General features: G+C 34.5%; 1 protein-coding gene across 2 annotated transcripts in view; it reads left to right on the top strand.

Annotated features, from left to right (window-relative positions):
* Positions 1–453: 453 nt before the first annotated feature.
* Positions 454–17,169, top strand: part of Drgx (Dorsal root ganglia homeobox) — a 38,195-nt gene continuing 21,479 nt past the window's right edge. Inside the window, exons 1-4 of one of the 2 annotated variants that reach the window (XM_066403683.1) lie at positions 454–754; positions 7,344–7,461; positions 10,994–11,085; positions 11,138–11,239. In XM_066403683.1, the coding sequence (XP_066259780.1) occupies positions 7,368–7,461; positions 10,994–11,085; positions 11,138–11,239 (288 nt within the window). In that variant the 5' untranslated portion in view covers positions 454–754; positions 7,344–7,367. Of the gene's footprint in view, positions 755–4,484; positions 4,555–7,343; positions 7,462–10,993; positions 11,086–11,137; positions 11,240–17,169 lie in introns of those variants that run through there. The other variant, XM_066403684.1, reaches the window with a different exon arrangement.

The raw sequence follows: 17,169 nt of genomic DNA, 5'->3' as shown, positions 1-17,169 counted from the left end.
TTGCCACAGAACTGCAAAACTGCGAAGGAAACGGAATAATGAAGAAAAGAACTCATTATAACACAGTTGAATTAATACAAAAATCAACCCGAACACGAAAGACATCTAATTACCCATGAATAATAAAAACTACCTCATCGTGTTCCACCACCACAAGAAGAAAATCTGCTCCCCATCCGCTATCCTTCTCGCTTATGTGGACAAACAAATCCATTAAACCCATCTCGCTTTAATCTGCTCGTAAAAAAAGTGTTTAGTGTTTAGCCATAAACTGTATCTGTATCCCCACTATTAAGAAAGATCCGGTTTACCGGAAAAGAATTGCTATTGTAGGTCTTTTTTCCGGGCAAAGGGGAACGGTACTCTCCCTCTCACTCTCCAGATTTAAGCTCCGCCTCCCTATTCCGGATTTCGGGACGCAGGATCGTCGGGAAGCTGCCTAATGGACCTCCCATAGCAACGTGTTTCGCTTTTCGCGCTACATCTCGGCAGAGATAAAACCATTTTAACAGCTTTGGCGGCAAAAGCTCTGCTTGTTTCGTGGCAATACGGGCGCAACTCGCGAATTGTTCTTTGCAACATTTTTTCAAGTCATTAACATCTTGTCAGATGTGTTTTTCTAATAAGATTATGACTGTGTAGTTTGCTTACGGACGTACCATTGATGAAAACGTAGAAGGTGGGAGAGGTTAGTTAGTAGAGATCGGGGGATTCCCCCAAAGGCAGCATCACGATTTTTGGGGACAGTCATAAAGTAAGTAGTAAAGGCGTATTTTAGCAATTACACATTTACACACTTATTGTGGAAATTAATCTCGTTGAAAAAAAAAAGTTATTATACAGGGTGTTGCAAAAAATTAGACTAGCCCTTTAACTATTGAATCTTGAACAAGAGTCATGCAATACTTATAAAACCATTTTCCATGAACCTGCATTTATAAAAGACTTATTAGGGTGTGGCAGAAATATAAAAAAATAGTCATATTTTTTAACGGAACACTAAATTAAATTTCTCCTAAAACCAAGGATCTTTATTGAGATCTTAGGAGTTAAAAGCTGTTACTTAAAGAAAATATAAGATGTTTTTTTTACGCCAAATTTATCGTAATGTTAAAATTTAGAAGAGGTTAAAAAAGTGAAAAAGACAGTGGCGTCAAAATTTTGAAAAATATAACTATATTGTATTCCTAAATTTTTTAAAATTTGGTTTAAAAATACACTTATAGTAAGTATTTTTTATTAAAAGTAACGCCCTAAATTTAAAATATTTGGGAAATCGTGTTATAAATGTCAATGTAAATTCGATTGCAAACAGAACTACAATGAAAAATTGACTTTCTCGATTCTAGAAAATATGACATCTTGCGAATAAATGAACCTAACAATACTCAATATGATACATTACTATTCAATTCAAACATTAATTTTTTTACTGTATATCCCACTACCTAAGAGCTTTATAAGGTATGGAAAGCTCAGTTGAAAGTATAAAAGATGATTCATTGAAAATAACAAAGTCATGAGTAATTTTACGTTACAATCTTTCACTTTTCATTACGAGTTTTCACACATCCGGCGGAAAATTTCAAACATATAGAGGGTCATTCAGTGAAAATCACAATGTTGTAAGGAACGTAACGCTTAAACCTAAATTTGTTATATGCACTTTTTGGAGTGAGAATCACAAATTTTCGTTATAAATATCTATAAGTCTGGTAATGTCGGCTTTCACACAAAATAACAAACTCGACTCTTCAACAAATGCATAACTTTTTCTGACGAGAGTGTGGTAAAATAGATTTAACGAACAAGTGTATTAATGACAGCGATCAATAATCAAGATTTTACAAGATTTATCAAGATTTAAATTAAGTAAAGTTGAAATTGGGGATTGCTTGCAAGCGATATGCTCGTTGCATAATATACTTTTACCACATTTGACTATCAACGGGATTCGGCTTAGTAAGAATGAAAAAATCAAAATATTCGATAGAATCTTAAAATTCAAGTGTATGGAAAATGGAATCCTTAATAAGTGAAGGTAATAATATAGAAATACAGGATCTTGCGATATAATTTTTCTGATAGTTGTAAAAAAACAGTTATTGTGTAACTAAAACTTTTCACATCATTGCCGTGGGCGTGTGGTACAATGCTTTATGAATGTGATTAGATATTTGTAGTGCAATTTGAAATGAACCTTTACAGAGGTGGTTTTGGTGGTCACCAGATGGTGTTTTTTTTCATTGTTAACATCAGATGTAAATAGTTACATTACCAAGGCATTAACCTGGGAAGAATCCAGATTATTTATTACCCCTTGATTGGTGTGTGTAGAATAAACTTCTCATACATATATAAGAGTGCAAAACATGCGCATGCGCAGACAATCTTTCGAGTTGTGCATAATGCTTTTTTGCGGCTTAGCACTGATTCATGATAAATTTATTGAAATTTTAGTTCTGCTAATTTCCCGAGATGACGTTTGTTGTAATTGTACTTTGAAATCTTGAAAAACACATACGCGGTTGCCCTGGAAACGTTAAGATATCGATGCAAATCAGCTGCCAGCGATGTGTAATGATATTATATAACTGTAAGCAAAAAAGATTAGAATATTCCAAATATAAAAATGTATAGATATCTAACAGCAATCTGTAGAGAACTCTGTCTAGAACCAAAAATCTATTTAACGCAGAACAATTTAATTTGCACCACTTAATACACATCACACAGGATGCTCTTATTAGTGATATGTGGTATACCAACAAACCTAATTGTAACGAGGTTATTAAACTAAAGACCAGCAAAACACTTATGCAATAAAAACACCGGCAGTTTTTATTAGGATTGAGCGGGACAGATATAGATCTAATATTTTAACCTTCAAAAGAGGGAATGGAATAAGATTTCCATATTCTCGAAATAAATACATGTATAACGAATTCTACAATCTGTACCCTCTGTCATAATCTCCCCCTTAACTAAACCCCCGAATTGCGTATCCCATCGGATAATCATATTCGTATAACATGAGGGACGCAATTTGTCTACCAAAAGTCTCTATTAGCCAGTTAGGTTCTTAATTGAATTTCGAGCGAGCACCCCTATCTTTAACATCTCAAACAAGTGGCTCTGTTGCATAAATTAAGCAACGCTATAATTTGGTCGCTCTCCTTTTTAGTGGGTGGTTTAAATGAATGATCAACTGAAATTTCATTGGGATTATGAATAAGAACTTGTGAGGGAGTCACTTTTTTCCAGATGTCATAAGCAAATTGCAATGGAAAGAAGGGAATTTTAGTAACGGACAAAACAAGACCAAGACGTCATTTACTGCCTTTCATTTATATTTTTACCCTAGAATCATCGGTGAATTTTTGAAATTCAATTTTCATTAATTCAACTGCCCAAAACCATAAAAAACACCTACCTCATGTTCAATTAACCACTTAAGAATCACGTGTCATGTGTTTTATGCTTTCTCACCCACGTTATTTTTATTTAATTTCACCCTTTAAAGTGTCACTCAGTCTAACCAGTTGGATAATCGATCTAATACGAGTACAATTGTGATTCTTCTAGTCGAAGAAATCCAGCATAAATCGAGGATTGTCGATTTAACACAATTTAACTGTATTATATGCATCAGCAGTTTAATTGAGATTTAAGCGAGTTGAATTAATTTAATAATAGTGAAATGATGAAAAGAACTGTTTCCGAGATAATGATGAGAAAAAGCAAATGATAAAATTTCTGTAACTCGCTAATAATGTTCTCATATGCTGCTCGCCAGTACGGGAAATATGTGAATCGGTTAGAGGAATACTACATGACTAAGAAAAGTAGTGAAGTTAGTAGTTTTATTTTTGTAAAACAGAAGGAACAGATATTTTTATGGTTACAGAATTAATACTGGATGAAATTTGTTTTTTATTCATTTTTACTCACGCAAATCAGTGAATAAAGTGCGCTTTTCTCACGCTAATCAAGAAATGACAATATTACCTCTTTTCACATTAAAATATCCAGTGCAGGAAGCATATAAGACTACTTTTGTATACAAAATTGCCTTTGTATGGAATTCACAAGATATCTAAAACATGCCACTCTTATCCTGATAGCTAATAGTCTTGTAAACCTAATTAAGACATTTATAATTTGGCTTACAGAATACTCCAATTTTCTAGCACATGATTTAATTTTAATTTCCTTAATTCCATCAACTCTAACTAATTAAAATCAATCCACAAAAATCCCAATAAATCCCCAGCAATTTAGATTAGTAAGTTCCGGTTTACATGAGAGGACACTAATTATGGCTTATTTGATATCAATGTATTGATTGGAAGCAATGTTTATTAATTGAATATTAGTGTTTATCGAGATTTATTAATTATTATTCTTAATTAACTTCGGTAATATGCGTACACTAAATTATAATGATAATCTGAGTAATAAAACAACAAATAATACAACCACAATTTTGGATGTTTTATAGTGCTTAATAGAATAGGGAATGGTGTGGAATAACCCAATATTGATTGCTGTGAGGTAATAAATATTTTCTCTAATAATTATTAGGTATATACAGGGTGTTCGATATTTACTCATAACGTTGTAGTGAACAAAGACAGAACTTCGGGGATAAATTAAAATTAAATCCATATATTTTTGTTTTTATTTTTACGACTTTATTAGTGATTATTTTGAAAAGCTAAGACAACTTTCCTAAGGCCTTTTTTATCTTCCTCAAGAAAATTGCGTTATTTTTCAACTGTGATGTTTCAGTTTCTAAATACCAACTTCATTTTTTTTTGTTTAATATCTTATATTAATTTTATATTTTGTTTTTGAATTCAACAATGGGCTTTGTTCTCATTAAACTGGTTTCGCATCTCTTTTGCTTTACGAAATCTTTAGTGGCAAAACAGCCATTTCGCTACATCCTATATAGTAATTATAAAATTGAGAGGGGTAATATTAGGACCTTTTTCATTATTTATAAGAAAATTAGTAAAAGTGCGTGAGGTAATCCATTTCTCGCATCCATTTCTCCCATGAATGACAAAACTTTGATAGAACATTATTAATGAATTTTACCTCATTCTTGATAGAAGGATAGTTAGACATATAATGAAATTTAAAGTTCATAATCTGTGACTACGTTTTAATCCATGTTTTGTTTAAACATTTCTCACATACACACATTAATATAGTATTTCTTATCTATATTAGTGTACATACGAAATTTAAAGTACTTTTTTGCATTTATTCACATAAGAGATGCCAGTTATTTCACTTAAATTTTATATGTAATTGATTTTTTTTTGGTGATTAAAAACCAATTTTTCAAAACATTCTCCTAAAAACTTCCAAACACGCCAAATTAAATCTCAATAATTTCCAGCACCATTCACAATGAGCATACGGGTCTAAGGCGATTTAAACAAATTGGTAGATATATGTCTCAATTAAATTCTGTTGAATCTTTATAAGCCTAATTTCAATATTGCCCTATTAATATCTCTAATAACCAAATTTGTTTTATCGAGTTAACTAGAGCCCACATCTTATTAAGCACAATACGAGCTGGAGCATTATGACGTGTAGATCAAATCTTTTTCTTCTCAGTTGAATAATTGGCCCTATTATTTCAACTGAGGTAATAATTGTGCAAAGAATACTTTAAAGGGTTCGTCCCTTGGAACCACTTATCCCAACGGAAGTCCATCCACTTGAAGTGAGAATTCGCACGCCAAAACTCAAAAGCAGAAGCATTTAAGAACTAAATCTGATTAAATTGGCTCTTGTTTTTGAACACCATCAGAATTTGTTGAAGCGGTTCATGACACGTAGGTACCTAATCTGATCTCCGGTAATACGGGGTACTTAGTAAACGTTGTCGCTCATTAAAAAATTATTCCTTTTAATAGGCTCTGGCAAATAAAATTTTAAAAACTGTACGGTTCGTCAAATGAAATTTTATATTCCGAATTTCCGGATTAAAAAGGGAAATGTTCGAATATGGATGAAAATTCACATGCTGTGAACTTGCTACTTATGTTTATATACCCACTTATCTTGAAAGGTCAATAAACAGGTAAGGGACAAGCGGATTTTTATAAGTAAAAATTCACAATGTGTCTTATTTAAAACAAAGTTCATTGCCGTGACTTTTTTAATGGTTTCTGCACGAAAATTGTAACAAAAGCGTCAGTTTCCGCATAAATAAACACCTATGTATTATGAGCAAAAAATCGTAACTTAAGTACCTGTTGAATAAGAAAACTTATACTTTCTATAATACCTATGAAAAACAAAAAGACATTCGAAATTATTGCCTGCAAAATGGTCGTATTGGTTTTCCTGTGACCTATAGATTGTGAAAAACGTTTCAATAAATTATAAATAAATAAATCGTAAAAAAGTCAAATCAGAACGTAATGAACTAATAAAATAATCGATGAGAGCTCTTTGTTGACAACCGAGCATAAGCAATAAAATGATTAAAACCTAATTGAATTGATCGATTTTGAAAGATTGCTACTTATGAGATCCATTTGGTGCAATGACTATAACAAACATTTTTATTAGCTATGGACAATTAGGGCTTAACGTTCACACCGAGTATCACAGACAATAGTATGCAAGGGCAGTGAACTATTATCGTGAAAAAAAGGAATCGATTTAAAAAATGTTGATGGTAAAAAAATATATGATGTTTTTGCAGTATTTATTTAATTTATTTAATAACAAGTTCTACAGACGTACTATCCAATTGCACAGCAGGTGGTAGAATCGGACTACAATCTGACTTTCAGAATCACGAAAGCCGATATGAATGTTAGTCTGTATCTTGGGAACTGAAAGAGACAAAGCAACTTGCTCAGCGTAGGCTGATAGAACTCATCGAATAGATTAATATGATCTTTACTTTAAATTTTTAAATGTAGCTTTTCGGGCTCCCAAGGGATCGGTGTTCACAGTTCGAAAAGTGGTTGAAATTGGGTACGTGTCACCCCTTTGAAAGATTTCAGGAATATTTCGAATATTTTTAGGTGGCGCCTGGAAACCTCTAGTTTTTTTGTTGCAATTGTTAAAATTATTTCACTTATATTTGATTTTCAGTTTCAAACTTGTTGTATCAATACTGTACCTCATATATGAGGTTCCATTCAATCGATGGATGTTTTAACATGTCCATTATATGAGATATAAAGGTGGTCTATCTGAGCACAGATATAATTTTTTTTATAAACCTATGAAAAACATTCCAGCGTTTGCGCGTGTACGATACGCAGCTAGAGCTAATAATCTCATGAATATAATTTTTGTTCCAGTTAGCAGGTGGGGGTGGCAGGGGCATGTTCTGCTACCACTGCCCACCCACCCTGCATCCCGGAGCTCCGCAGCCAAGACTACCTACATTAGAATACCCGTTTACACCGACTCATCCATGTAAGTAGTTCCAATTGAAGATATAAGCAGTCGAGAAATTGAATATGCAGTTGATAATTATTTGAGGCGGGATTTATTAAATTTACTCCCTTGCTACTCCCTCTCTCCCTTTCTCGACTGATATAATTTCCTCCCTAAATTATATCAGTTGTTCAAGGTGAAATCCGAACTCCAAAAAAATTATTCTTCTTTACAAAAATATGAATAAACTTTGCTCTGGGAGGTCTGGGCTCAGGTTACTGTGGGACTGACAAGGGCATAGCTTAGTAAAGTGTGGGTAAGATAAGTGGTGGTCTGATTCGCACACAAAAAGTGCCTTTGGTCTAGTTTTTGTTAAGTAAGACTACCCTAGGCTCTGGTGGGAGGGAATTTCGAAGGAAAATAGGTGTATTTTGCAGAATACGTCATCGTCAGAGAAATTAAAAAAAAGCCATCAGCATCTATAACGTAACTAATATATTATCAGAATGTCTTGCAATAACAATACCGGAGCAGCGATGAAAAACCATCAAGTTACGCATTTTGTAGCATCATTCAGTTGCAATTATTACATCATTTCCCCACCAAAATAAATCAGACAGCTTAATACCATCCTTCAACAGCAACATCCATCATCATTACCGTAGATCCTTCCCTGTAGGTGGATTATGGGATTACTCGATAATAATCACAGGTTGCTGAAAATATTCCTTTTTACGAGTCACAGTAATACGATAAGTAAATCTACCCTAAAGATGGCATGTGCTGGTTAAATTTGTTGTTAGGGGGTGCAAAACTCCCTTCGGACCAGTAAAGTGAATAAAAATTACGTTTCGGCATTGTACTATCCTGGCCAACATAATATGATTAATCTTTAATGTGCGATGCGGACTAATTTATGTTAATGCGTATGTGGCAAGTCTTTTGAGAAGGGTAATTGAGAAAAGACTGAAATGTTCGAAATATACATGCGGTCTGTCCAAAAGAACAGGAATCCAAAAATATTAGAAAAACAACGTTAGTTCACATAAATTTGGAGTAGGAAAGGTGTGATATTAAGCCTGATTTCAATCGAACTCGAACACAACCGGCCGATTGTATCTCTTTCATACGGTCGGCCGACATAGATGCCAAATTTTGTTCACGTTTTTTCAATATTTCTCGAACGTTTCCGTACTTTTTGGACGTGTTGCATTTTTGGTGAAAGCAAATAGGTACCTAGCTTCTGCAAAATAATAAATATTACTAGTGATATATTATAATATATCCACCTTAGGAGTCACGAAGTAGTGTTCGAATAATCGGTGTAATAAGTAAAGTAATTTAAGGACAAATCAGGTTAGGCTTAAACGGGGAACATCAAGAGTTTTCAAATTAAACTTTCAACAAATTTCACCATTTTGAAATGTTACGCATAATAAAATTAGCTTCATCCGAGGATATATTAATTAAAATCTCATGTATAATTCAGAGAAATTGTATATTTAATCTTATAATCTGCTTTATACTCCACGAATGAAAACCGTACACATACACACAAACATCGCCGCCTTGTTAATATTTAGAGGCTTAATATTGATCTGCTTTGCTTAAATTTTTATGAAGATTCGGTCTAAATTGGGGAACATTGCGAGACAATCTATATGTTTGAAGGTGTGCTAAGACTAAATATGACTAAATGTCAGTGAATGACGATATTAACTAGGTAATTTATCAACTTAAATAGTTGCCTATGTCACCAATGCAGAAAGCGAAAGTAGCGTTAGGTGAGCAATCGAATGCGATAATAGTATATTAATACACAAGTTCTACAAGGTCACTTGCTGTCATTGCAACGAAACTGTGCGACATGCGCCTTATGAATTGTGTATCTTATATTATTTTTTCTATCGAGCAGAATTTTAATTTTTATAACAAATAAGGAACAAATATTTACTGGATGTACACTTATGAAGATTAGTATCACACGTAACGTCATAACGCGTATCCGTTAATACAGTTCTTCCAGGTTCCAGGCAATAATATTATCAATTAAAGTGTTGCTGTTATAAAATTAGCAAATTCGACAAATTCACAATTTCCGGTTTGTGTTTAATTAAACTTACAGAAGACAACAAAGTTAGCAGCAAGAAACATTGCATCGGATACTCATGAAGTGTCTTTACCGCACTTAGCCATTTGCAATCGGTGTGCGGTAATTTACTCTCTATATAAAAACACCATTCTTGCACTTTTAGTTTAGAGTTTATCAATTTCTTTCCTTCAGTCACGTGCTATCGAAGGTCACGATGTTAAGTTAAAGGTTGCAGGATAATTGTTAGCGACCACGATTGTCATTTACGTTTTCAATTCTTCCATAGATTAGCCTCACGCACGTACTTGTGGGTAATGTATGAAATTCACAAGTAATTTATCAGCAAATCTTGCACAGAGCGGCTAAAAATGAATAATATTTACCAGATAGGATAAGATCCTTTTTTAAAGTCGAGATAAAATTGTTGTTAAAAGGTAGATCTAAGATGACTCTTTGCCCTATTAGATTTGATAAAACTACAATAAACTGACCTAAATCAAACATAAATTAGGTGCGAAACACGAAAAGGCGATGTGTCTTAAATCGTAACGCTAAGAGTAATGTTTCATATGACCTTGGTTTCCATAGAAACCATGGTTAAAACAACGGGGTGATGACGAATTTGTGGCCGATTATGTCACTAGGTAAATAATGAAATACGTACGTGTCATTATTGATCTTTTATTCAAGGGTTTTAGAAAGAAGAGAGAAAACGAACTTCACACTGATTCAATAATATTCGTGCCTTTTATAGCTACTAATAGAAAAAATAATATGTAATAAACATCTGTTCGGTACTGTTACAGTACTTGTTGCAACTTTCCAGACTTAGCTCCTGACATGGCTCCGCCCGTACTAAACTCCTACTGTAGCAAGTCCCTTCCTGGATTTACCCCACGCAAATAACTATCACAGTTTACAGATATTTTCATATCAGCTCTGTGGAGTATTATAGAGTTCGTAGTTCAATTTCTAGAAAAATCGCAGTTGCAACAGCTCTGAGCCTTGATTAATGAATCATAAACTTTATAATTGGTATTAAAAGATAAACTTGTTTATTCCAAACTAATTTCGTCAATATTAAACTAACTTTCTAAATAAATGGAGAAATATAACGGTATTTCGCCTAACTCATAATTTCTGGCCTCGAAAATTGTTTTAATGGAATTTTCGGTGTCGAAAACTTTTATCGGAACATCTAAAGTGATTAGCCGAAGGAATGACCGCAAGTCCGAGTTCCGAACTTTCAAAGTAGATTTGGACGGAAACGAGATAACTCCATGTAACATTAAACTAAGTTAGAATTATTGGGTTGCGAGGGAAAGATGGCAAATACTGCGAAAATATTGGAAAATTTTGTTGATTTCTGGATTGTGTCAATTTCGAGAATTTATCGATGGAAATACTTATTTTCAGTTTATTTAAGTTTAAGTTTACTCTAAGGACAGCATAAAAAGTATCGAAATATTTTATTTGCAGATACCAGTTACTCTTATCATCCTGCAATTCACGATGACACGTTCGTGAGAAGAAAACAGAGGAGGAATAGAACCACGTTTACTCTCCAGCAAGTAGGTTTCTCAATTAATTTTTGATATTATCTTCATGCCCATTTTTTCATAGCTGGAAGAGCTGGAAAGTGCATTCGCTCAAACTCACTATCCAGATGTGTTCACCAGAGAGGACTTAGCTATGAAGATCAATCTCACTGAAGCTAGGGTACAGGTAAGTTTTAAGAAACTTTTTAAAAATATTGTGATCTTTAATGAATCAAAGACAATTAATATTGGAAAACGGATGAATAGTTATTGAAAATGTCTATTTGATGACAATGGTAAACTCGCATTGGTGAAATTGACACTATATATGAGGTTTGTAGATGGCAAGTAAAATGGGATAAACCATATAGAAGGTTAAAAAGGGAAAGCTTTATATGAAGAGGTTTGGGTTGTTATAGAGCAATTTTGGGCAAATTGAAAGGTCCAGTCAAAATTGGGTAAAATAGTGGGTAAAGGTACTCCTAAGAAAAAAATATTGTCTGTTGTATTTTATCTATTTGGAAGATCTGGTAAAAAATATTGATTCTTCACAAAAAAGCAGTTTTAGCGAAAAAGAAAAAAACGTTTCTTTTTCGGATGTCCGGAAAAATAGTCGGAACTATATAATATTCAACAAATTCTTCTTAATTCTTCCATGCCATATCACTTTACATTGACGCTAGATACACTGTATATTTTCACCTTTTAATATGTCCGATTCTATAAAAAAAGAAATAGTTAGCATAAATCTTCCAACTTAAAAAAAGACATCCAAAGCATTCGGCATAAGACCCTCAATTCCGCATGAAATACTACAAGGGTTTTCAAAGAGGGCACGTGATTTCATCCCTGTCTAACTCGGGGGAGCGCTTCTCGGTTCCTCTAATTGGAACGTGACATTAGCCTTTGTTTTATTATTTTAGCTAAATACTGAACCCCTCTTAGACCTCTTATAAAACAAACGGGATTCTTAATTGTGTTTTGCTCTTCATTTCTCTTTGTTGTAGCTGAAATTCTGTTTAGGAGCAGGTATGATACGACAACAAGTAGACAGCTAGAAATGAATTGAATTGTGCCGGAGTATTTGGATATCTATTTAGATAATCGCTTTTTAGAAATTTGAAACATGGCGGTTTTTTTAAAATTCATCATCCTTGATAACCGCCCCATCCCAATTTTCATACGTATACAGGTGTCCTAAGAAAAATGGTGCAAATTAGGTGCTAGAGGGTAAAAAAAAAAACAGAGCGATTCGTTAGACTTGCTTAATACAAAAGTTGCTTGTTTCTGTTATAGAGGATGTAAAAGCAATTTTTTAATTCTGTAAATAGGGAATAAATATTACAGTTTTTGACTTACAGAACTAAAATTTCCCAATAGTAGGGCCTTGCTCAGACATCCTCATTTATACCAATGTTTCTGCGACACGCTGTAGAGCGATTATTTAAAATTATCAACCCTTTCAATTATTTTACCAAATCTGTATATTGAGAACTTCCACATCCCTTTCGGATTAGTGTATAAACCAAGTTCAATCAATATTGACAATCCCATTTCGAATATCTAACTAACTGAAATAAACGCATTTTGCGCCTAATTTGTCGGACCGATTGGCAATCAAACAATCGCAGAAACCAATTCTCAAAGTGTATATAAATAAGGGTAATTAGGCGCACCCTGCAGGGTAAATCGCACATACATGACAAATGAATCCAGTGGGTCGCGGTGCGATTTTCATTTGTCTCTAACAAGCGAATAACGAGCGTGGCCCTAGTGACACCCGGCAATCGAGGGTGCTTATCCTATTTGATTATTATTTTGCTGTTTGCGCCCCCTATACAATAAGTTTGAGTGAGTGGTCTAATGAAGTAAACGTTGGGTATGATAATATTTTCTCTCCTATGCCGCAAAAGAAAAACGATTTTTTCTCTATGATTTTCAAAAGGAAATGCCGCTTTCGCATAGAATTTTTCTTGCCAGTAGTGATGCGTAAAACAAGATTAAGACTAAGTTGGCTGGCCCACTAATACCTTTCTTTAAGGACACTCACTTGATATAATATCATGCAAATTATACAGTGTTAGATCTCAGCTTTTTGTTTTGTGGGTCTCAACTGAGTCCCCAGCTCTTTGGGAGAAGCCGGATGGCTGTGTGTGATGAGCGTCATCGGTTGAGATTTGTCTTGAAAGGTATGTAGATGAACAAAAAAAAGTCTAATGGGGTCATGTCTGGAGAACAGGCAGGCCAAGGATGTTACGAGTGAGTTCCAATGCAAGTTACAAGCGAGATGAAAGTTTGCGGCCGAGCCGCAGGAAGGTTGGTAATTTCGGCGAGTGAAGAAACATGCCGTATTTTCCGGTTATGTATAATTCATTTTCCACGACCTGTTGCTGGTTCATTATAAACTTTTTGAAATTTTAATTCTGCCAATCTTCAATTGCTTTTCTATTTCAAAATCTTGATATGTAGTTTTCGCTGAGATGCTAAGACATCAACGCGAATCAGCTGCTAGTTGTACGTAAAAATACTAGATAATATTATGAATTTGTTACATAGTACTTGTTTGTAATTGATGATTTTCTGCTATAAGTCGTTCTAACACTATTTCCAATTCATTGGCAAAAGAGTATGTAATAAATAAAAGCAGGATACCGTTAGTTAAATCTAAATTTAAAAGTGCGAATAAAAGAGTTTAAACCAACATAATGCACTTATATGATGACATACAACAAAAAAACAAAGCCTTCATATACTCTCATCAAGGGATAACCGTGTTTGTTCCCCTAGGGCTGCACTGCCTTACGGAAACAACAGAAGGTGTTTTCATACGGGCGTGTATTAGATTGCACCGGCAATTAGTGCAGGCTAATGAGCCTCTTTGGACACAATTACTCTCGTCACGCCTCTCACCCTTTTTATTCGTCCTCTTGCTTTGTTTCCTATAACAATTGTTTTGTCTAAGATCGCTTTTAAAACTCTATATTGTATGTGGGGCGGCCTTTGTATTATAAGGCTACAAACAGTAATCAAATATTTGTTTTCTTTAGGTACTTGAAAGTGTACTTACGTTACTGTTTATCGTGTTTTGAAAAGCTTTAGGAGGCTCCTGTAGCTTTCCAGCCGTTTTTCCATAACAAGAAGTGATGCCTTCTTTGTTGCGCTCACAGTTTCTGAGATATTCATAATGACACTTTTGAAATTGGCACTCTTCTAATTATTAATTTAAAAGGATTTTTCCCACAAATTCCAATGAAATTCCTTTTGACAAAATTCGTCAGAAATGTGGTGTGCTCGAATCAAAAATGGATTGATGCAAAATTAAAGATATTTGTTCAACTATTTGAAATTCAAAGATTTATTTTAAATGGACGCGTTCACAGACGCATATCAATGAAAATGGAAAATTAAATATTTCTTTAATTATGAACATTTCTATCATTTTTAACACCACCAGTATTTACCAGTACTTTACTGCCTCACACGAAATTAATCCCCATTTTTTGGTAGGTATTTTTAAATGATATTTTCTCCTTTCCTCCTGCCCCTATAAAATATCTTACCTAAATACAACCCTGGTTTCTCATTCCCCATATGTACACATGTCTCTTCAAATAATCCTCAGTATTTTTACTGTTTGAATTTTTCCGGTTGGCAGCCCACTCCCGCGAATACCATTTATCTTTCTGCGTGTTCCTCCCTTTGATAAATTGAAGATAAAATGGCAGAATAAAACAGTAATGTTTCATAAAAGGAACGTTTCAACTTTATTTTATATGTTTCCACTTGCTTAGGACAGTTTTTTGTAATTCAATTGGTGGAGGTTGGAAATATAGAACTACTTAGAGCCGATAGGCAGCATTCGCGTAATTTCTTGACTTGCATGCATATCGATGCAAAATCAATATCTATAGTTCTCATAAAGACCATAAGTCTACCCCTAATCCGCATTCAATATCTTTTAAAACCGCAAGCCGCCACAGATGGTTGCTCTTTGTTCTAATACTTATTGTAAACTTATTACACCCCAACCTGCCTAGGGCGTAAGTAAATAAGATATATGGTCCCGTTGGAGAGCCCTTTTCAAACATAGAGGGTTAATTTTTGCTACCAATTTACTATATGAGCTCCAAGTATGATTCAGTTACATTCTCATGTAAAAACCTTTTAGGGCGTTTTATACATATAATATTTTACAGGCCGTAGAGATGTGTAGCATTGCGGGGAAACGGAGTTAAAGTAAAAATATATTAGGGAGTACTGGAAAGCAATTTTAAACGTAAAAGAGGACGTTAAATAGACACATAACGTCTCTAAAAGCCGACATCAAACGGCCGGATTATTTATTTTAACCTTATAAAACATCGTAAGAGGGCTGTACTTCGCTGTTTTATGAAATCACTCGAGAAGATGCGGATTAAAACCAATTTGATCTTAAGAAAAGCAATTTGAAAGTAAATTTATGCTTAAAAGTACGTTAAGTTGGGCTTAAAGTGTACTTTTGACGTTAAATGGTCCCTAATGCTTGTTTTCGTTCCGTAATTTTGTTGAACCCTTCTCCGAAGGCAGGTAACACTATTTAGCCTCTTAAAAATTGAGAGCATCCAGTAATATTTTAATACTTTACAGAAATAAAATTCTACTTCACTTATAATTTGAAGCGGGGATGAGACATTTCAGTGCTCATTGGAGTTTGGGCAAAAGGAATGTTTTAATTCAGAACCCTCATTACGTGGAAAACTGCTTTCACACTACGATTCCACACCGTTTTTGTATTACATGGAGGGAAATTCTTTTAAAATGTAATTTTATCATTCTATAACAATTTTAACAATATTTGGAGGGTGAGTCCGTGCATCATTAGGTAATCGGATTTGAATTCTATTCGGTAATTATGACAAACGTCATTTTTCTGCAAACCCGGTAGAACTGCTAACTTTCTGGCGCGTTTTGACGTCGCAAAAGTCATTGTGTCAGGCAGGCTCAACGTCAATTCAAACGTCAAATGTTCAGTCATATACACCTTTATTCGTTCCAAAAATTAAAACAATTCGCACCCTAGAATTTCGGTTCAAATCCTAATACAATAATCCAACCCTCCTTGATTTATAAATGTCAGGGTCACTGAAAAATTCCTGTTAAATCAACTGATATAATTTACGGTTCTTCGAAAAGCCAAAAAGCCTCACTTTTGATCAAATAAGAAAGGACGAGTCCAAAAAGTGGCATTTTCGCGTTCAAAACTAAATTTGATTTTCCCGTCGAGAGACACGAGACGGAAATAAAGGATGTCTCGGTCACGTGGCCAGTATCACTAAACGGCCGCCGCGGCACCTAGCGGCCGTTCCCTGAAATCCCATGGCGGACGTTTTTGGTGTCAAATTACCGTCACTTAATGGACACTGTCTTGTATTGTTGGCCGGGTGGTAATTCTGTTCTGTGGTAGCTAGAAAATTGCATTTAAACAAAAATTTCAGGGGAAAATTTTAAAGGTTCAGATATTTGTCCATTGTGGTTTACCCATCGGTAAAAACATGGGAGTTGATCGTTATCCTCTTAAAATTCAACCATGGGAAGTAAGTCAATTAGCTTAATCTGCTAAATAAAAAAGAAGTCGTTTCCCAAAGTTTTCTCTCCATTGAATTCCCATCACAATGGCCCAGCGCAAACATCTGACGTATGCAGAGCACGCGTCCCTTTATATTCCAGAACTGCGAGGCGGTGTCAGGTTACAGCCGCCCTTAAAGCGGACATCGTAATAATACGATATGGCAGCGGTGCAACCCCTCGATTTAAACCTTCAATCAGGGGCGGATCAATCGTTAATAGCACAAATTTCATAGAGAGTAGTTCATTTGATTCTGATAGTAACTCATTCGGAACCTAAAATTGAAGGTAGAATGAACTCATTTCATCACTCGTTACAGACTATTATTGCGCAATAGCTGGTCAGCTGGTCACAGTTTGCGAGTAAAATACATCTGTAGTAGATATAATGTGACCGAACGGTGCAGCTTGTTGTATTTCTTAGTCATATACCGGAGGACATAAAGTGGGTACATCCTGTCATTTTATTTATGTCATATAAAACTTTGGACCTCTTATACAGTGTGGCCCATT

The sequence above is a fragment of the Euwallacea similis genome, chromosome 30 (genome assembly GCF_039881205.1).
Source record: "Euwallacea similis isolate ESF13 chromosome 30, ESF131.1, whole genome shotgun sequence".
Taxonomy (NCBI): domain Eukaryota; kingdom Metazoa; phylum Arthropoda; class Insecta; order Coleoptera; family Curculionidae; genus Euwallacea; species Euwallacea similis.
Note: the sequence above shows the minus strand (reverse complement) of the source record. Positions and strands in the feature narration are given on the sequence as shown.